Genomic DNA, 22138 nt, shown 5'->3' on the forward strand with positions numbered 1-22138 from the left:
GGTAATCTAAAATTATTTAAAAAAAATATTCAGCCAATTTTCCGAAGTCTTGAAACAAGTTCAGCAACGGACCCCCAGTGGATCTCTCCATTGTATTGAACCTGCATTGCTGAACGATAGATGGGATTGGGTTGAAACGCTGCCCCACCAATACGACAAGCTGTTCGAAAGTCATTGTGTCGGGCGTCATGGAAACGTGGGGCCCCAGATCATTCCAAACGTATGTCATCCACAGGCCGTCAGCAATATTATGGTCTGGCGCTTGTGATATTATTGGCTCTGAACAAGTATCGCATTCATACTGCTTACTGATTCCAGGGACGGGATTCTCCGTAAACCGGAGAGATGGCCGGGACCCGGAGCCAAAAACCGTGTGGATCACTCTGGTGTCGGCCCCCCCCCCCAAATGTTGCAAAGTCCCCGGGCCCGAATGGGCTAGCAGCGGCATGACGCCATTCGCGACGGCGCCACCCGCCATGAACGTGCCGCGTCACTGACGCCGTGCCGCGTAATCAATGCCGCGTGGCATCACAGCACAAAAGACGCGACCACCCCCCCCCCCGGAAGACCTGCTAAGATGGCCGCCCGCCACACAGCACCGAGGTTTTCTAGGAGCGCGACATCGAGGAGAGGAGGGAGGCCCTGTACCCTGGACATGGCCGCAGTGTCGCCCCATGCCTCAGCCGGCACCTGTGGAGGGAGGTGGCAGAGGCCGTCAGCGCTGTGGCTGTGACACCGAGGACAGGCACCCAGTGCCACAAGACGGTCAACGACCTCATCAGGGCAGCCAGGGTGAGTCCCCCGATGTTCGGCACACCCCCAGGTGCAAACAACCCTAACGCTAACCCAACCCTAACCCTAATGTGCTGCGACCTCTGCCAATATACACGCAACCACTGTCGTGCAGGCATATACCTGCCTCACACTGTTGCCCTTTACCCCTGCCCCCCACCCGCCCGCCCCCCACACGAGAAGCGCGCACACAACAACAGGGAGCGTGAGAGGACTGGAGGGGGCCCAGGTTATGAGAGATCACTCACCGTCCATGAGGAAAGGGCCCTGGAACTGGTAGGTGGACCTGAGGACCGGGAGGTTGCCGATGCAGAGGTCGGGGGCCCGCCAGCAAGTGAACCACCCACGGCCCGTCCCCATTACCCCATATCCCCCCTCCCCATATCCCCCTGCCCATATCCCCCTCCCCATATCCCCCTCCCCTATATCCCCCTCTCCATTTCCCCCCTCCCCATATCCCCCCTCCCCATATCCCCCTCCCCCATATTCCCCCTCCCCCATATCCCCTCCCCCATTTCCCCATATCCCCCTCCCCCATATCCCCCCCATATCCCCCCTCCCCATATCCCCACAGGCCCCCGTCGCAGCCGAGCCAGGACACCACTACCCAGGACAGCTCTACCCAGGACACCCCGACCCAGGACAGCCCTACCCACGACAGCCCTACCTAGGACAGCCCTACCCAGGACACCCCGACCCAGGACAGCCCTACCCACGACAGCCCAACCCAGGACAGCCCTACCCAGGACACCCCTACCCTGGACACCCCTACCCAGGACAGCTCTACCCAGGACAGCCCTACCCAGGACACCATTACCCAGGACGCCCCTACCCAGGACAGCTCTACCCAGGACAGCTCTACCCAGGACAGCCTTACCCAGGACACCCCTACCCAGGACAGCCCTACCCAGGACAGCCCAACCCAGGACACCACTACCCAGGACAGCCCAATCCAGGACAGCCCTACCCAGGACACCACTACCCAGGACACCCCTACCCTGGACACCCCTACCCAAGACAGCTCTACCCAGGACACCCCTACCCAGGACACCCCTACCCAGGACACCCCTACCCTGGACACCGACACACATGACACCGAAATACAGGACACTGACACACTGTGGACGGGTGGAGACAAGGCGCCACCCCAGAGTACCATGGACTCTGAGTTGGACGATGCTCACGACACAACACCACTGCTGTCTCCAACACCCTCCACCATCGCAGGGACACTCACCTCATTCGGGCACTTTAGTCATGAGGATTCTGGTACACTCACTGGTGCGCACAACACAGCCGTACCGGTACAGCAGGTGGAGGTAGGAGCAGCAGAGGGGCCGGGAGGTCGGAGGGCATCCTGGCGCAAGCGAACATCTGCCGCCTAGACGGGTCCCGGGTTCCTGGAGTTGCCACACCCACCTATAGACCCGATGCAGCCACCAAACCTGGGACGAAGGAAGAGGATGATGGCTGGCTTGCAGCAGCTGCATACGCAGGTGGAGGAGTGCGCCCGCGTCCAGGAGCTGGGAGTGGTGCCGGTCATGCGTGCCACCCAGGCCAAAACCGTACGGGTGGCCTCCGCGGTGGAGGCAATGGGTGCGACGGTGTCAGACATGGAGAGCAGGATGCGAGGCCTGGGGCATTCCGTGAAGGCGTCGTGTGTGGTCCAGGACATGGCTTCCCTCTCACAGGAAGCCAGAGCCAGCGGCAGATGGCAGAAGCGCTCAACACCGTGGCCCAGTCTCAGCAGGCCATGGCGCAGTCCCAGCAGGCAATGGCTCAGTCCCAGCAGGCCATGGCGCAGTCCCAGCAGGCCATGGCGCAGTCCCAGCAGGCAATGGCTCAGTCTCAGCAGGCCATGGCGCAGTCCCAGCAGGCCATGGCGCAGTCCCAGCAGGCCATGGCGCAGTCCCAGCAGGCCATGCGCAGTCCCAGCAGGCCATGGCCCAGTCTCAGCAGGCCATCGCTGAGGGCATCGGCACCATTGCCCAGGTGCTAGCCGGCGTCGCACAGTCACAGACAGGGATGCGCAACTCCCTGACCTCCATGGCTGCAAACCCGTATGGGCCTCCAGGACTGGCAGCGCCAGGTGTCGGGGGGGCGTCGGATGGCTAGTCCGTTGGCACCCCCGACCCATATAGAGGCCCGGGGGCCATCAGGCACCCCGAGGGAGGAGGAGGTGCTGGGGCCCGTCCCGGGTCCCCCTGTCGGGGAGATCCTGGAACACTGCAGCACCTCGGACTCCCCCCCTTCCGTCCCAGGTGCATCTGGTGGGCAACGGGCAGGACAGGCTGGCAGCTTGCCATCCCAGTCGCCCGAGCCGTAGCCTGGTCCATCGAGGCCGGGACAGCCCAGGAAACGGCCACCAAAGGGATCCCGAGTCACAAGGCAGGAAACGCAGGAGTCCAGCTCCAGTTCTGCTGTACTATCTGGGGAACCACCTAGGCATAGTCAAAGGGCCTGTAAGGCCAAACAATTAGACAGTGAGTGAGTTGGCACGGGTGCAGGGCACAGATGGGTTTTAGGGGCTACGGCAGGTGTATGGACTGTTTGTTATTAAAATCACTTTCACACCTACAGAAGCTGCCTTTGTGCTCTGTCTGAAGCGTGCGGGGGTGTCACGTACGTTGAGCGCCAGTGTGTGTGTGAAGGGTGGTCTTACGTCGGCCCCAGGTGAGTGTGCCCCCTCTCCCCCTGGGCCGCCCTCTACATCCTCCCGGGCAGAGGACGGGACCGTGCGCTGCCATGTCGCGGCCGCATGCAGGGATGGTCCGGGTGGATGGTGGTACTGTGGCCATAGGCCAGACATTGTCCAACAATGTGGAGCCAGGAGCTCATCACAGAGCGGGTCGTCATCATCCTCCATGGCCTGTAATAGACACGCTTCCACCGGCGACCGTGTGAGCCCGGCCTGTCGTGCCGCAGGTGGATCTGCAATGGAGGGGTGGTGTGCATGCGGGTGGGGTGGGTGTGGTTGGTGGGTGGGGGGGGGGGGGGGTGAGGGTGTTGGTGCTGGGTGGGTGATGGGGGGTGAGGGTGTTGGTGCTGGGTGGGTGAGGGGGGGTGAGGGTGTTGGTGCTGGGTGGGTGAGGGGGAGGGTTAGGATGTTGGTGCTGGGTGGGTGATGGAGGTGTTAGGGTGTTGGTGCTGGGTAGGTGAGGGGGGGTTTAGGGTGTTGGTGCTGGGTGGGTGAGGGGGGTAAGGGTTTTGGTGTTGGGTGGGTGAGGGTGGTCGGATGTTGCCATGGTGTGCGGTATGTGGCCATATTCGCCGATTCCCACACTCCCTAGTCAGTGAACCGGGCGGCTATCAGCCTGTCCCGTGCCCGCTGGCCCAGCCGGTAATGATGGGCAGCCACCCGCCCATGTCCAGCCCATCTGCCCTGACCATTGCCCCCAACTCCCTCATCTGGGGAGGTTTGCGCCTCTTCCTGCTGCTCCTCCACTCCCCCCTCCTCTGCCTGCGGCACATCGCCCGTCTGCTGGGCGATGTTGTGCAGGACACAGCACACCACAATGATGTGGCCGACCCTATCTGGCGGGTACTGGAGGGCCCCCCACAGAGAGGTCCAGGCACCTGAAACGCATTTTGAGTACGCCAAAGCACCTCTCTATCATGCCCTGGTCGCTGCATGGGCATCATTATAGCTGTTCTCCGCGTCACTCTGTGGCCTCTGTATAGGCGTCATCAGCCACGACCGCAACGGGTAACCCCTGTCGCCCAGCAACCAGCCCCTCAGCCGAGGGTGGCGTCCCTCGAACATGCCGGGGATGTAAGACCGCGACAACACGTATGAGTCATGAACACTTCCCGGGTACCGGGTGCAGACGTGCAGGGAAGCCCACGGCCCGGGCATCCTGGCTCGCCCGGTCCACAGGGAACCCGATGTAGCGGTCCGCAATGGCACTGCCCAGATGCACCGATGCCTGAGAGATGCCGGACAGGTCCCCACTCGGCAGCGTTGGGCAGCACGGTAGCATTGTGGATAGCACAATCGCTTCACAGCTCCAGGGTCCCAGGTTCGATTCTGGCTTGGGTCACTGTCTGTGCGGAGTCTGCACATCCTCCCCGTGTGTGCGTGGGTTTCCTCCAGGTGCTCCGGTTTCCTCCCACAGTCCAAAGATGTGCAGGTTAGGTGGATTGGCCATGATAAATTGCCCTTAGTGTCCAAAATTGCCCTTAGTGTTGGGTGGGGTTACTGGGTTATGGGGATAGGGTGGAGGTGTTAACTTTGAGTAGGGTGCTCATTCCAGGAGCCGGTGCAGACTCGATGGGCCGAATGGCCTCTTTCTGCACTGTAAGTTCTATGTTCCATGTAAAAAGTCTCTGATTGTCAAGATTCTATGGCATTGTTTTTTTTTTATAAATTTAGAGTACCCAATTATTTTTTCAATTAAGGGGCAATTTAGCGTAGCCAATCCACCTACCCTGCACATCTTTGGGTTGTGGGGGCGAAACCCACGCAGACACGGGGAGAATGTGCAAACTCCTCACAGACAGTGACCCAGGGCCGGGATTCGAACCCGGGTCCTCATCGCCGTAGGCAGCAATGCTAACCACTGTGCCACCGTGCCGCCCCTCTATGGCATTGTTAACAAAATATATTTCTCACTCTCTCTATTTGCAGTTAATTAATAATCTACCCTATCATTACAATAGGAGATAGAAGGTTGTAACCAGTGATTGTGAAAAAATAAATCAAGTGCAACCAATCTCATAACTCTAAGGTGCCATAAGCAAAAGCTAATTATGTCAATCAAAAGATAAGTTGTTTCTTCTTAGTAATTCACCAGTCTACAATGTCTATTTGATTTTTAGAACTGGATTTAAGGTTTAAAATGCTGTCAATTTAAATTAATGTACTTATTTAGTTTGCAACTATTTCGGGCAGATTCAGCAGTGCAGATGTAGAAGGATAATGCAGTGACACATACAATCACATCAGATGAAATAGGCCAAAAATGGCAACAAATCTGGGAGAGAACAATGTACACTTGTCACAAATGAGACTTTTAAGTAAAAAAATTCTTCAAATAAATCAAACGCGCAGTAAGCATGTTGGTTTATATAAGATACTAGTAATCCACTGTCAATGATTTTAAGGAAAATAGATGGTAATTTTCTGCAGAAACGAATCACCAGTCTACAGCTCTCATGTTGTATCTAATTATAAAGAAGCCATTACTTAAAATTATGTAACAGAGGCTTTATTGTTATAAATATGTATAATTACATCACGTTATCAGAAACCTGTGTCTTGTTTATACAAGTTATAATCCGGACTTATTATTCAAATGAGTCTCTTTTTTATAGAACTTTCCCATTCATCATTGCTGAACAATTCAAAGTTCCAAGAAGCATCAAAAGATGCTTATTCTTGTGTTTACTGCTCTAGCTCAGCTCCCCAACAGAGTAATTTGCGCCCCAAAATATTGTTGCTATTACTGCTAACAAGCAACTAAATTATACATTTAATAAGACATTCTTAAAAATTAAATCTGGAAGTGTAATCATCTAGATTTGTTGAGAAGCTGCAGTGACCATGGGCGGGATTCACCATTTTCCGACGTCGAAACCAAGGGCGCCACCTGTTTGATGCAGGCTATGTATGCTCCGCCCCCTCTGAGAGGGCATTATGGCATCGCACGCTGTTGGGACAGCCTTAGCACGTCACCTGAAGGCCCTCCCCCGATGCTCTGCCCCCGATGGGCTGAGTTCCCAGCCACGCGGTTGATGTGTGGTCTCAGCGGTCGGGAACCCGGCGTGGTGGCTTGCGGACTGTGTCCAGCGCCACCACAATCGGGTGGGTGCCATGCTGCAGGCCATGGGGACTTCCGCGAGGGCTGCGGAGACTGGTGGGGGTGGTCGGAGGGACAGTATCTGGCAGGTCGGGTACGCGCATGGCTGGCACCATGTTTTACGGCGTGACCGCTGTAGGTCATCGCCATGCGCGTGCGTGGCCACCGCCCCGGCCATTCTCCAGCCATTATTATCATGGGAACCGGGAGTTTTACGTGGTGCGGCTGCTAGCCCCTCACTGGTCACAGGATCAGTGAGGGGGTGGCGCCAAATGTTTTGACATAAAACCCGCCACAGACCCTTACGCTCAAAAATGGCGAATCCAGCCCCATATGCCTCTAAATCAGCTCTCGGCTGAGATCAAGTCTTAGGGTCTTAAGGAATTTAGTTGACTCAGGTGTTCATCTATCAAAAAACATATGGCATTAGGAAAGCGAGACCAGGATTTGTTATGTCACTGCAAACAAAAAAATCTACGGAAAACTTGTTCTTATCTGGAGGACAGGTCATCAAACATCCAGCCTCTAACTGGTTCACTTTGTTTAGATTTAACCTCTCCAATTTGGCTCCATGGCTACTATTAATTGTGGCTGCCTGGAACCCCAGTGTTCCATCTTCTCCCCATTTTCCAATCTACCGTTGTGAATAGTACATGGCCTCTAGCATATTCCCCTCACAGTTACCACATAAGAAGCAATAACCCTAATCATGTGTCATTTATCTTTTGATAAAGCACACTGAGATCGGCAAACTACCAGGCTAACCTCCTTTGCCAACTTTAATCATGTTGCACCTAGGATTACAGAAAAGACATGTTTAATATTACTTTTCTTACCTACATCCAAAAATTTTGAAACCAATGCGTCACAGTTCTTTATCCCTGTGCGTGCTACCATACCATTACTAAGGCCACTTGCAAACACCCAGTAGATTTAGAAAGCTGGTGTAATTTAGCTTCACTCATTTTTTTTGGGGGGGGGAAGTCTTTTTTATTGGTTTTTCTCATATTTATAAACAGTTGTTGTCTATATACATTACATATTTAGCTTCACTCTTGACTTCCATTTCCCCCTTGGTGTTTGTCATAGCCCCCATGAGGCCCATGGGGAAACCATTTTAGATCTCCACATGGGGTTCATGGAATACGAGCTTCCCAGGTAGGGGGCAGAGGCCCAACCAGCTGTGGCTTGTTAGAAACGAGCATAAAAGCCGGCCTGAGCAGGGACTGACATGTTGGTTGATTGTAGATAATTACTGCCGTGGGCAAATTATTGTGTAAAGTAAAATAAACCTTTTCCTTTCTACCACTGGCTTCCTTGGTCATTAATGTGTTTCCCTCAGATATCCCAGATGAATTTGTGAACTCCTATATTGAAGAGTCATACGGTAGTAGTTGCATTTTAGCCCTGGACAATACAGCCGAGCTTAAAATTTCAACCAATCTTGATGCAAAGTTAACAAAATACCTTTCCATTAATGTAAATCCTGGATTTGAAATTTTAAACTATTACATGGGTATTTGCTCAGAATTCTAGAATTTTGTTACAACCGAGTAACAACTCAACAAATGAACAACAAAGTGGGTTTTAATAAAAACAATTAAAGTTTATTTGATTGTGGCACAACAGGCAAAATTTGTTATTGATTTTTGTAGGATAATACATATTCAACATAACATTTCTTGTAATCAAATGCTGATTACTTGTCAATAACCCTGTAATAATGATGTCACAATTATTAATCCTCTTTTGTGATCATCATGACACATCAGATACGGTGCTTACTGACAAACTAATGTCGGCAATAAGACAAGAAAGGAGCAAATTGTAAAAATCTCTGCGTAATATTGAAACAAATCTCAAAGTTTAGATGATTGTTCTTTACTTACCTAAACTTCTTCCTTGAGTGCCAACTTTCAATCAATGAGAGAAAAATGCACCCTTTAAATTGTATTCTAAGTATAGCGTATCAGTAAATGATACAAGGGAGAACTTTAAAGAACTGTTGGTAAACAAAAAAATGTACTTGGATAAGAAACAGGTTTGTGTATGTTCACAGAGGCATCACAAGTTAGCAGTCTGAATCCCATTTTTTCAAAAGAACACAGCAATGGATTTTTTGCACCTCAACAGGCACTTCAAATATGTTGAAAGCAAATCAGTACTGCAAACAGAAATCTGATATTAAAACAAAGGATTTAAAGGTTCAATCAAAATTTGTTGATTCACAACACATTAATCCAATCAATAGTTGTAATTTTTTTGTTAAGTTTTGAAACAGTATGAAATTCATGTTGCAAACTGCATTTTTCCAGAGCCCTTTCTTTCAGCCTCCTACATAACAAAAATAAATGACATTGGCTATGAAGAAGCGTTCAGACTTCATTTAATGTCTGAACAAATTGTGTCATTTCAGCATCTACTACACTGACAAATTCAGCAAAGGTTTTCTGTTCTACAGGCGAGGCAGACCGAACAGATACACATTTAAAAAGGTTTCTTCTCTGGTCATAGGTCCCCATGCATCTGTGTACCTGTCCTCTGATCAGCCTTGGAAGGTCACGGTCCTGTTGGAAATAGAAAATACAGGTTTGATATATCAACCAGAGTATTAGTATTCAGTGGAAAAAATTCAAAATGTTTGGTACAAATTTCACCAGCACTGGATGCTAATATAATAGCTACAGTGGGCCAAATACAAAATAGAAACTGCTGCCAAGCACTGTAATTTATTCATTAGAACCCAAGCCAAGGTTAAATAAAATTCAGAAAGACTGAGTTGGCAGAACACAGCTATAAAATGAAACAATCAAGAGCATACAGATTTTAACAATGATATTAAATCTATTTCTGAATTGAGCAGCAATTAGTCTATCATTTCTGTCTGAAATTGTTTTTATATAAATATATAAGTGAAGATGCAATGCAAGAACGTGCCAACACACTGGATGGATTTGTGCTACCGAGGCCAGTATCTATAGTCCAACTCACTGCGGGGGAGGGGGGGGGGGAATAGGGAGCCAGGCCCACCAACCTTGTAAGCAGAGCATAGGCAACCACACAGACAGACAAGTGCTGAGGAAGGGTGGTTAAAAGTCCAGATCAATTTTCCGGAACCAGTTGTTATAGAAGCTGTTAGGTCTTCAAGCCCTCACCCCTCCACCCGCACACAATGCCCCCTCATAGCCCCATGCCAACACAACGTAAACTCATAGCGCCACCCACCTCCCATGCCCCTCATTGCCATGTTAAGCACACTGAGATAACACGGGCTGCAACTGGATGCAGCTTTAACTGAGATACTCCAAAACTTGAAATTAGTTCAATCCGATTTATTGAACCTGTTAAACAGTTAGCACAGTTCTCTGTGAGTTTGACTCTCTGCTAACCCCAGTGTCATTTCTCTGTCTGACTGAGCCAGACTACCTCTTAGCCACATGGTGGGGGTGCTGTGTGATATATACACCCTGACTGTCACTGTAGATCTCATCAGTGGAAGGAGGCCAAGTGTGAGTCTCTTGTGCCTTTTATAGTAGGAAACCATCTCCTAGTGTTCTGCTTGCTGATTGGTTATGTCCTGTTCTCTGTGTTGATTGGCTGCCTGTCACTCCCTGTCTGTATCTCATTATGTGCATGACTGCATATCATGACACTCATATTCCCCTGTATCCGCCATGTGATATGAAAAATAAATATCTAAATCTAACAGATGTTTAAATCTAAATCAAGCTCCCACAGATAGACACCCATAAAAACTCCCATTCATGAAATCCATTCAAAGCTTTTAAATTTTGTCAAGTGGTTAATTGCTTATAAAAACAAACTTCTATTTAGATTTTCAGAATCTTCTGATAAGGTCCCACACGAGAGGTGAGCAAACAAATTTAGAGACATGGGGTTGGAGCAATATACTGGCATGGATTAAGAACTGTTAATGGACAAAAAGCAGAGAGCAGGAACAAATGGGTCATTTTCAGGTTGGGAGGCTGTGGTTAGTGGGGTACTGCTTGGGCCCCAGCTATTCACAATCTACATCAATGGTTTGAACTCGGGGAGCAAATGTAATATTTCCAATTTTGCAAATGCCACAAAACTAGGTGGAAGTGTGAGTTGTGGGGATGTAAAGATGCTTCAAAGAGATTTAGAGGGGCTAAGCGAGAGGACATAAATTTGGTAATTGGAACGCAATGGAGAACGGTGAGGTTATCCACTTTTGTAGGAAAGTCAGAATGCAGTGTATTTCTTAAATGATGAGAGGCTAGGAAGTTTTGAACATCAAAGGGACTTGGGTGTCCTTGTTCATGATTAACAGAAAGCCAACATATAGGTACAGCAATAATTAAGAATCCAAATGATAAGTTGGTCGTCATCACAAGAGGTTTTGAGTATAGGAGTAAAAATATCTCACTGCAATTATATGGAACCTCAGTGAGATCACATCAGAAGTATTGTGTGCAGTTTTCGTTTCCTTACTTAAGGAAATATAGAGCAGTGCAACAAAGGTTCACCAAACTAATTTCTGGGATCGAGGGATTGTCCTATAAGGAAAGATTAAATAGACTGGGCCTTTATTCTCTGGAATTTAGACGGTGATGTTATCTCATTAAAACCTATAAAATTCTTAAATAGCTCAACAGGATACATACAGGGTATAAGGATGTTTCTGCTGGCTGCGAGGTCTAGAACCAGGGCTGGGATTCTCCCCTACCCGGAGGGGCGGGTCCCAGCGTACCGGAGTGGCGAGAACCACTCCGGCGTCGGGCCTCCCCAAATGTACAAAATTCTCCACACCTCTAGTGGCTAGGCCTGCGCCGGAATGCCTCCCGCCCCGAGCGACCTTTGGCGCCCTGCTGACCGACACGAACGGCTGGCCGAAAGGCCTTCATCGGTCGCCGTGAGTCCGCGCATGCGCTGGAGCGTCAGCGGCCGCTGACGTCACCCCGGTGCATGCACGGTGGAGGGGGTCTCTTCCGCCTCCGCCATGGTGGAGGCCGTGGCGGCGGTGGAAGAAAAAGAGTGCCCCCACAGCACAGGCCCGCCCGCCAATCGGTGGGCCCCGATCGCGGGGCCAGGCCACCGTGGGGCACACCCCGGGGTCAGATCGCCCCGCGCCCCCCCCAGGACACCGGGGCCCGCTCTCGCCGCCTGCCGACGTGGTTCAAACCACCTCTGGTGCCGGCGGGAGAGAACTGATAGCGGCGGGACTTCGGCCCATTGCGGGCCGGAGAATCGCCGCGGGGGGCCTGCCAACCGGCGCGGCGCGATTCCCGCCCCCGCCGATTCCCGTGTGGCGGAGAATTCCGGCCACGGTGGGGGCGGGATTAACACCGGCCCCGGGAGATTCCCCGACCCTGCCCCGGGGACACAGTCTCAGAAAAAAGGGCTCACCATTTAGTACAGAGGTGAGGAGGAATTTCTGCATTCAGAGGATGGTGAACCTTTGGAATTCTCTGTCCTAGAGAGCTGTAGGACACTAGGACATTGAATATGTTCAAGACTGGTATTTATTTTATTTTTTTAAATTTAGAGTGCCCAATTTTTTCTGATTAAGGGGCAATTTAGCGTGACCAATCCACCTATCCTGCACATCTTTTGGGTTGTGGGGGTGAAACCCACGCAAACACGGGGAGAATGTGCAAACTCCACACAGACAGTGACCCAGGGCCGGGATTCAAACCCGGGTCCTCAGCGCCGTAGGCAGCAATGATAACCACTGTGCCACCGTGCTGCCCTTTCAAGGCTGATATTAATAGATTTCTACATATTAAAAACATCAAGGAATATGGGGATAATTCAAGAAAGTTGTGTTGAAGTAAAAGGTCAGCCATGATCTAATTGAATGGTGGAACAGGCCTGAAGGGTTGAATGGCCTGCTCCTGGTCTTATTTCTTATGTTCAATTCAGACTCACATCAAAAGCAGTTAATTTGTTTTATTCGTTCATGGGATGTGGGCGTCACAGGCTGTGTCAGCATTTATTCCCCATTCCTTATTGCTCTTGAAGGGCAGTTAAGAGTCAACCATATTTCTGTGGGTCTGGAGTCACAGGTAGGCCAGACCAGGTAAGGATGGCAGATTTGCTTCCCTGAAGGACATTAGTGAACCAAATGGGGTTTTACAACAATCAACAATGGTTTCATGGCTATCATTAGACTTTTAATTCAGATTTTCTTTTAAATTCAACACCATCTGCAGTGGCGGGATTTGAACCTGGGTCCCCAGAGCATCACTCTAGGGGCGAAATTCTCCGCCCCCCACGACGGGTGGGAGAATAGCGGGAGGGCCTTCCCGACTTTTTTGACGCCCTCCCGCTATTCTCCCACCCCCCCGCCGAAATCCCGACACGAATCGCTGCCGCCGTTTTTTTACGGCCGGCAGCGATTCACAGCTGTTAGAAGGGCCGAAGTCCCAGCCCTTTACGACCTTTTTACGAACGGCAAACACACCTGGTCCTGCCGTTCGTAAAAACGTCGTGACTACCTGGAAAAAAATAACCATGGCACCGATTGGCACGGCAGTACCACGGCCGTGCCAAGGGTGCCATGGGCCCGCGATCGGTGCCCACCGATCACGGGCAGCGGGCCCGATGCCCGCGCACTATTTGTCCTTCCGCCGCCCCGCAGTATCAATACGCGGGACGGCTGAGGGGCAACCCGGACCGCGCATGCGCGGGTTTCGCGCAAAAACGCGATGACGTCACCCGCGCATGCGCGGGTGGAGTCTTCCCACCTGCGCATGCGCGGCTGACGTCATATGACGCGTCAGCCGGCGCTAAATCCGACAAGCGGGCTTAACGATTTTCGTTAAGCCCGACTTGTCGGAGCCTCCGACGTCGGGCTGCTAGCCCCGACGGGGGACCAGAATCGGTCCCCCGTCGGGAAGGGGCGCGATGCCGTAAAACCCGCCCGGGTTTTACGGCAGTTTGACGATTTCTCCCGTTTTGGGAGAATTTCGCCCTAGGTCTTTGGTTTACTAGTCCAGTGACAATGCCACTATGCCACCACCTCCCCATTGTGTAATTATTCTTTAAACTGTCAATCAAACTGTGAACTCAGAACAGCCACTGAGATAATTGTAAGTTTTGAAACTCAGCCTAATTTTCATAATGGCATAATAATAGCCCTTAGGAAAGTTCAACAAAAGAATTCTATTGAAATTTCACCACCAGATGCTCATGTTGTTTTCCAACCTACATTAGGTGACTTTTCAATCAAGCAGTCCAGCATAGGGTCCATTTTTAAACTCATGGGGCGGGGTTCTCTGACCCCCCACTGGGTCAGAGAATTGGCGGGGGCCGCCGTCAATCCTGCCCCCGCCGTGTCCCGAATTCTCTGCCACCAGAGATTCGGGGGGGGCAGGAATCACGCCGCACCGATCGGCGGGCCCCCCTGGCAATTCTCCGGCCCACGATAAGCCAAAGTCCTGCTGCTGTCAACCCTCTCCAGCGGGCGTGGATCAAACCTACCTTACCGGCGGGAGCAGGCGGGCTCCGGGGTCCTGGGGGGGGGGGGGGGCGTGGAGCGATCTGGCCCCGGGGGGGGGGGGGTGTCCCCACGGTGGCCTGGCCCGCGATCAGGACCCACCGATCGGCGTGCGGGCCTGTGCCGTGGGGGCACTCTTTTCCTTCACCATGGCAGAGGCGGAAGTGACCCCCTCCCCTGCGCATGCGTGGGGATGACGTCAGCAGCCGCTGACACTCCGGCGCATGCGCGGACTTACACCGGCCGGCAAAGTCCCTTCGGCCTCGACTGGCATGGTGCCAAAGGCCGTCCACGCCAGCTGGCAGAGCACCAACCACTCCGGCGCAGACCTAGCCCCTCAAGGTGAAGGCCTGGCCCCTAAAAGTGCAGAGAGTTCCGCGCCTTTGGGGCGGCCCGACGCCGGAGTGGTTCACGCCACTCCATCACTCCGGGACCCCCCACCCCGCCGGGTAGGGGAGAATCCCGGCCTAGGTTTCAGCTTCAGCCTGTTTTTTTTAATGCTCAAAGAACGAGGCATTTAAAAAACTTCAGTTTATGACAATTAAACAGACCTTATCGTTCCTTCAAGTAGTTATGGTCTATTTCATCAATTTGTGACTCCCACACTGTGGGTTAAGATGCTTGTAACAACCAAATGGGGTCTGTCTGAACTCAGCATTGAGTTCAAATGTCCCTGTTGATTTCAGGTTTCCTGTCGGTGTTAATCACACCTGCCCCTTTTCCCTAATGGCAAAAATTGGATCTGTTGTAAATGCTGGTGGCACTTCTGTTTTTACCTTCTGCCAATTTGAAAGGCTTGCAGTGTCTTTATGAGCCCATGATTCCATGGCAGAATGGTGAAACATCGATTTTTATCTGCAGTAACACACATAATTAATTCCTCACCTCAGTTTATGCTCTTAAAAAGTGGCATAAGATAAGACTTAGGTTGGGGTTCTTAAAAGAGCTTGAGGTCCGGACGGGCAAGCAGTTTGGCACTGGAGGTCTCCATGTGGTTCCCCACCATGAACCCAATCTCAAGCCATTTTAAATGAGGGGAGATTGGGGTGAATTCGCTGACCACTAAGAAGCAACAGCCAACCAATTTTGGTCAATTAAATTTAATTACAGGGCCGTCCCTGTACAATTGTCAATGTGGGCCCAAGTTGGCCTGGACCAACATCATGGGCTCAGGGCGGAGCCCGTACAGATCATGTGAAAGGTCTTCACCCACTCACAGTGGACCCACCTTCTCCATAGCAGTAGTTGCTAGCATCCCCAAGAAGAATTGCCTCTCCAGGATCATGATTGGGGAGTTGTGTCTTTTTAAAAGTAAAATAAACTTAGCTTCACTTGTCTCTCACAGTCTGCATCCTCATATCAGCTGGTGATGCTGCTGATCACAATGTGCTGAAACGATTCCCCTTGGTGAGCCTCACCCCACCCCACCAATGTTGCTCATTGGACATTGAACCTTTTTCCTGGGGCGGGATTCTCTGACACCCCCCCCCCCCCCCCCCCCCCCCCCCCGGGGTCAGCACTAGGAAGCCAAGGGCCCGCAGGACAGGCTCAAGAGCTAGATGCAGCACAAGCTGAACAGGCAGTTCAAAGGCGAAGGAGAGCGAAGATTTACAGGACATGGGTGTCCTTCTTGGAGCTGTCGGGCAACATGTGCCGCGGAACCCCGTCTCAACAGGGAGGTAGTGCAGCACCTGTGCGATATTCCTGCCAACTTGGCACCATGTGGAGGAGGGCACCCATTCCCTGTGGCCGTGAAGGTTGCATCAGCCCTCAACGTCTGCGCCATTGGATCATTCCAGGGCTCAATGGGTGATCTGTGAGGCATTTCTCAGTCAACAGTACACAAATGCATTTGTGAGGTCATTGATACACTCTATGCCATAGTATCGGACTACATCACTTTTGAATTGAACCAGGCCCATCAGGACAAGAAGGTTACAGGATTCATCACCATAGCTGGTCTGCCACAGGTGCAAGGCGCAGGTACCCTTTGGCATCAGGGAGTCGTTTATTAACAGGAATCGATTATACTCCCTTAATGTACAGATGACAAGTGACCACCAGATGAGGGTCATGCATGTGCGTGCACGTTTTCCAGGGAGTATGCTTGATAGCTTCATCCTTGGGCAATCTCAAATCACTGGGATTTATGAGGGTCACCTAGGCTGCAGGGATGGCTCATTGGGGACAAGTGATAACCGCTGAGGTCTTGGCTGTTGTCGCCAGTGCGGAGGTCCGAGACCGATGCAGAGGCCCGTTACAACAAGACTCACGGTGTCATCCAGTCTGTGATTGGGCTGTGTTTCGGGCTGCTTAAGGTGCAACCCGCTGCCGTGACTGGTCTGGTGGAGTTCTGCAGTCCATAGAGGGTCTCCTGCATCATCGTGGTCTGCTATGCTCTACATAACTTGGCACAGCAGCGAGGCAACTTCCTTGATGATGACGACCAGGAAGAGCGGATGGTCTCCTCTGATGGGGATAAAGTCCAGTAGGGAGTGGAGGAAGGGACCAAAGAGGAGCCAGAGGATAGAGGCCAAGTGAAGATGAGGGTTCATATGGGCAGGTGGACCAGGGGTGCCCCCAGCACTTACCGCTTCACACAAAAGGGCCATCAGGTATCTGACAGCTCTACAACCAAGTGCCCACCACAAGAGCCTCATGACACCTTAGCAATCAAGGGAAGAGGTCCGCATGAAAACCAAGTCTTTAGGGTGCTGGGCGAGAGGAGTCTGTACTTGCTTAGCCTGTCAATGCAGGAGGGCGATGATGACTCACAGTGAGGAAAGCTGTGATGTTACTCAGCATTTGTTCATGTCTGATTCCTATCTGTCTCCTGCAAGTACGTTGGCTCCCCGGCTCATGTGCAAGTGAGGTTCAGGCCTACATCACTTTGTCTGGAGCACAGAAGGGGATTAGGGGCGAGTGTCTAGGGTTCACTGATTAATACCAGAATCATTCCTGGATATATGTTACTCTTGGTTTGAGTGGGGCCTAACCGTTTCCATAACATTGAGCGCCTGTATGAAGATGCTTACCTGTAAATATTCATGTTAAATTTTTGTGTTTTCCTTTTTTTTTTCTCTCTCTCTAATAACTTGTAATTTGTCATATATAAAATATGAAAACTCAATAAAAAAACATTTATAATAACATTGAGCGCCTGTGAGAAAAGCTGTGTCCAGATGAGGTGAAGGCCTTTCCCAGTGGGAGGAGGATCAAAGAGAGTGAGGCCTTAAGGTTGTGAACAACCATAGAATTTATTAAGGTGACATGTGCAATTGTGACATTTCATTAGAACCACCAACCATCTGTGACCTAACTTCACCTGTGCCCGTTCTGTGCCCATGTAACTCCTTACACTTGCGAATATTCCCATTATGTGTATTCCCAGGATACACATCAAAAGTGGAGGTAGCCTGCTGCCTTCCATGCCCTGTTGACGAAGATGCGCTTGGCAGGCGTCCTCTGTAGTGCCGGGACCTGGAGGACCCAGGCCTACTTTCACCGATGTTGCCGCATCATCCTGTTCTGCACGCTGCTCCTGAGGTGCGCTGGTATCATGAAGGGGGATTCAGAAGGGCTGGTCACTCCCAGGGTTTCCTGGTGGAAGGCCCCAGAATTTGTCCCAGTGCTTCCTCCTCCCTCCAGGTATTCATGAGCTCCTGGTTTACTCCATCAGATGGAGGAGCAGCTGGAGTGAGCTCCAGAAGCCTCAAAATCTTCCGGCGCTGCCAGTTCTGGAGGCCCAGTGTCTGCACCATGGTGTCAAACCCCTCAGCCATGGTCTTCAGGAACTGAACCATGCTTCGGAGTTCTCCAATGATGGCTCTGACGTCTTGCCCCAGGCTTTCGACTGCAGACACCACCCTTGCATGTTTGCCTGGGTGCCACACAATGCTGACATCTCCTGTGACTGAAGGCTTTGGGACTCCTTCATTCGGCCTTGCAGTCACATCAATGTCACTGACAACTGGTTCAAAGGCTCTGCCTTTGCAAGCAGCTGAGGGATGAATGTGTCCAGAAGCACAGCATCTTGCTGGGACACAGATGAGTCCTGAGATCCAGCAGACCCCAATTGTCCAATCCCTGGGATGCTCCTGCCTCTACCTGATGTACATCAGAAGCTGTGCGGTGCTCACCGGATAGTGACCCAGATGTCTGTTTGCTATTTACGCCTACCAAGGTGCTTGTCTCTGTGATGGTGGTTGGTGCAGGTGATAGCTATGATGTGTCATTTGTGCCCTCCTTGGAGATCTCCACCTCAGTGCTGTCGAGGTGGCAAGTTGGGTGGAGGCACTGCTGATTGACGGCCAAGGCAAGGCAAGGGACATGGTCTTGGTGCATGGCCTGGTCATGGGTATGGACAAAACTCACTTGAGACAGGACATCTGGGTGAAGGTGTAGTGGCTGCTCATTTTTCAGTCGCCGGCGAAACTAGTTGTCAGTGAAGGCCTGCTCTCTGTTGACGGAATGGTAGAATGCCAAGGGGAGACATGGGGTATTTACCTTGCAGATCATAGTAGATTATTCATTTTAATTCTACATTGAACCTCCGTCGTCTTGGTCATGCTGCTGGAACTGACCAGTGCTGCCACGGTCTCCCAGGCAGGATTGGTGACCTTGCTGGAGGGTCTCCTGTCAACCGGTGGATAAATTGTGGCCCGCCTCTCCGCCACAACATCCAGAAATCGAGTGAGGGACCCCTCCAAAAATCTGGGAGCTGGTCTTCTAGCTGCTGTCCTGGCTTGAATGAGTTCATGTTTTGTGGAACCGTTTAAATGCAGCTAGAAGTGCTGAGATGACCCCTAGGGCAGTTGAATCAGACACTTTGCACCTCAGGTGAAGCATTTTCATTTGGGGAAAAAAAATAAGTGCCTGGATTGAGATCCAGATTGTTTTCTTTGTTTATAATTTAAATTTAGGAGTTTACCATCTTAGATATAAGACCATCTACATATAAGGTTGCAAGAGAGTGGGGAGAGAGCTTTGAGAAACTCAATGCAAAAAATTACCTATTCGCCAGAGCCTTCAATTGCATTATGATGGTGCCATAGCAATATTTAATGGGAAATGTTGACATGATAACTTACAATGGTAAATGCTGACAGAAGAGTACATCCAAAAGTAGAAATAAATGAAAATAAGGTTTGTGGACAGGAAATGTGCATCGTATTCACGATTTTTAACATATGGATGAGGATATATATTACTGTCAGTGATATTACCTGACAAACTCTTTATGTTATTCACAATTAGGCAATATTTACACGTTGCCTATTCAGTTTTAATGTAGGCAGTAGGCAAATTCCTCCATTGAAATGCCACACAGAAAATGACATTGAGCACATTAATGTTTTATCAACTAACATCACCAACGGTATATTAATCTTTATTTTTATTGGGTTTTTTCTTTTTCTTAAGCTCAGTAAATATATCAGTTGAAAATTAAATTTAGATAAGTTTTATTTAGCAACTTTAAACTAGCTATCTCCCAGATAACAACTGAACTATGCAGCATGTGTTGTCAGCACAAGAGATTTGAACCCTATGGGAAAATAATAAAGCTGTTTCAAAACTATACTGTATTTTACTTTACTGGCCAGAGACATGTGATGCTAATTGAAAACAACAACAGATTGCTTTTTGAGAAAATATCTGTCACAGCTGTGGTAAAGTTGGAGTGAAATTAGTGAGGGATTTTCTTTATGAATTATTCTGAATAATGTATTACAGTGTTTTTCAAACTTTTTCTCCCGAGACCCACTTTATCAACCAGCCAACCTTTGGCACCTACACCGGCCAACCTGGGCAACCCACGCCGACCGACCTTCGCGACACACCATTTTTGCTTACCTTTAATGCGATAGGTGGGCCTGCTTGGTCCTCACGATCTCACATGTTTTGCCATTCAATGTTACATTTCTGCGAAGGACTTCAGCTGATGATTTAAGTTCTCACTGCAAAAAATCAAGAGGTTTGTCCTCGAACTCGCCATGCTTAGTCTTCAAATGCCTTTTGTTGCTCGTTCTGGGTGAGTGTGCTTAACACTCAATTTGGCTCTATTTCGTTCCTTAGTTGTGGAGTCGCCAGGTATTGTTAAGATACCGCCACAAGTTTCAAGTTCAAGTTCAAAGCAATAACTCCACACACCAGTTAGTAAGTTCAAACAAGACACGTTTATTATAATACAGTATTCTACTACTCATGCATATAAAACTATAAGACTAGGCTAATCCTACCACTAATAGGCCAAATACTTATCTGGGTAAGGGGACTGCCGGATCAGGGAACAATGGCCTCTTGCTTTGTCCTGGGTCCGCAGGCTTCCAGTAGTTATGGACTAAAGGGGGTCAGGAGTGTCTACTCTCATAGCGTGCGTTGTATGACACTTACGTGATGGCAGCTGCTGTTCAGGCCTCTCCTTCTCAAGGTTCTTCTGCTGCAACGGTGTTCTGCTGGGAGGGCTGGCTGGTCAAGGAGAGGCTGGCAAAGAGAGAGCTGGGGTCGGGGTCTCTGTCTTATACCTCTCTCAGGGTCTCGCGCCCACCTGTGCGGACCCTCTGTACACTCGCAATCGATTGGGTCTCTTCCCAATCGATTGAATTGAATTCCCCAATAACGGGGCAGTACCTCGATCACTGGGCGGTTCTTGGGACTTATTGTTTTTGACTTCTTTTGGCACCGAGAAGTCTGGCCTTCTATTAAATGTATCAATTAGCGTTAACGTGTTTCCATTGTGCCTGGGAATCGCCCGGTATCGCCTCATTAGTATGCTAACTTGTTATTTTCACAGTGCTGTCTGGTTTCTGCGGCAGTCAGAATACACAAGCGCTTTTGCAAGCTGCTTGCTTTTGCAGCATGTCCATTTTCCCTGCATTCCTTGTAATCTTCCATTTTGTGTTGGGCAGTGGCCACCGCAGGTGGCTACACTTTGATGTTTTGAGGGTTTAATTTGCCAGTACTGCTCTGCATATAACACACATGGGCTTTGCATCCTGATTTGCATTGGCACAACTAATAAAGCCATAGCTCAAGAAATTATTTTGTACTGCTTTGTTCCTGATTCAGCTTCTTCTTAATGGGTTGTTCACCAGAGGCCCTGGAGATCACACCAGCACTGCTTTGTCCTGCCGTGGACTCTTCTAAGTAGCTCTCTCCAGCAGATTTAGTTGTGAGATTCTGCCCTCTCTTCCTTATTATGAAATGATCCATTTTCAATTCTTCAGTCCTGTTGCTTGCCTGCTGGCAGCTCAAAATTAAGGAATTTGTCTTGCGCTCTGAGCATGTGGCGTCAGTGTACAGGGCACATGACCAGCTCTCTGCCACCACTTGCGGCGACGGTCTGCCCCACTAGGCTCTGGGCCTGCGCACTGCTGCGACAGCACGCATGCACGGGATGGTCAGCATTCTGAAAACCGGTTGCAGCCGCCATTTTTAAAAGCAGGTTGCCGCCGTTGGGCACTTCTTCCCACGATCGGGAATGAGGCGAGCGATGGCCCCATGACCCTCCCGACACCCTCCCATGGGTCGTGACCCCGAGTTTGAAAATTACTGATGAATGATACACCTCATAGCCGCAGAACCAAACTCCAAAAACGTTACATTAATTAGGCAGGTGGATGACTGATGTGTAAAAGTTAATGGAATGAATGTAAGAACAGGCAGTAAATTTTTGAATCAAAGTTTTGGCAAGTTTGTTCAGCTAATTATTTTGGAGGATAATTTTATTCTCATTTAGCATGCATAATTAGTTGGCACATTTTTATCATTGGTAAATTAGTTCTCCATGTAGCAGTATAGGTTTTTACTCAGTGATGTTGGTTATTTTGGCACTTGCCCAAATCATCATGTAGCTTCAAGTGAATTTATTGTTCTGTTTTTTCTTTTAAAGACAGATAAAGACTTTAAAATGGGGTTAATTTTATGGGTTAATTTTCCAATTTGTCCCTGGATAAATTTTACCCTCAGCAGTTCTTTTTGGCTGAGAAAAAGGTACAGATAAACTTGAGCACATTAGGTTAATGGATGCAAACAAAGCAAACGACAGCAACCCCTTAATATTTCCAAG

At 50.0% G+C, this 22138-nt stretch overlaps 1 protein-coding gene across 2 annotated transcripts in view; it reads right to left on the reverse strand.

Annotated features, from left to right (window-relative positions):
* Positions 1–8213: 8213 nt before the first annotated feature.
* LOC119975235 (spermatogenesis-associated protein 22) overlaps positions 8214–22138 on the reverse strand; it is a 105047-nt gene continuing 91122 nt past the window's right edge. For both annotated transcript variants that reach the window (XM_038814898.1, XM_038814897.1), the window contains one exon: positions 8214–9157. In XM_038814898.1, coding sequence (XP_038670826.1) covers positions 8966–9157 — 192 coding nt within the window. In that variant the 3' untranslated portion in view covers positions 8214–8965. The remainder of the gene's footprint in view (positions 9158–22138) is intronic.

The sequence above is a fragment of the Scyliorhinus canicula genome, chromosome 12 (genome assembly GCF_902713615.1).
Source record: "Scyliorhinus canicula chromosome 12, sScyCan1.1, whole genome shotgun sequence".
Lineage (NCBI taxonomy): Eukaryota > Metazoa > Chordata > Chondrichthyes > Carcharhiniformes > Scyliorhinidae > Scyliorhinus > Scyliorhinus canicula.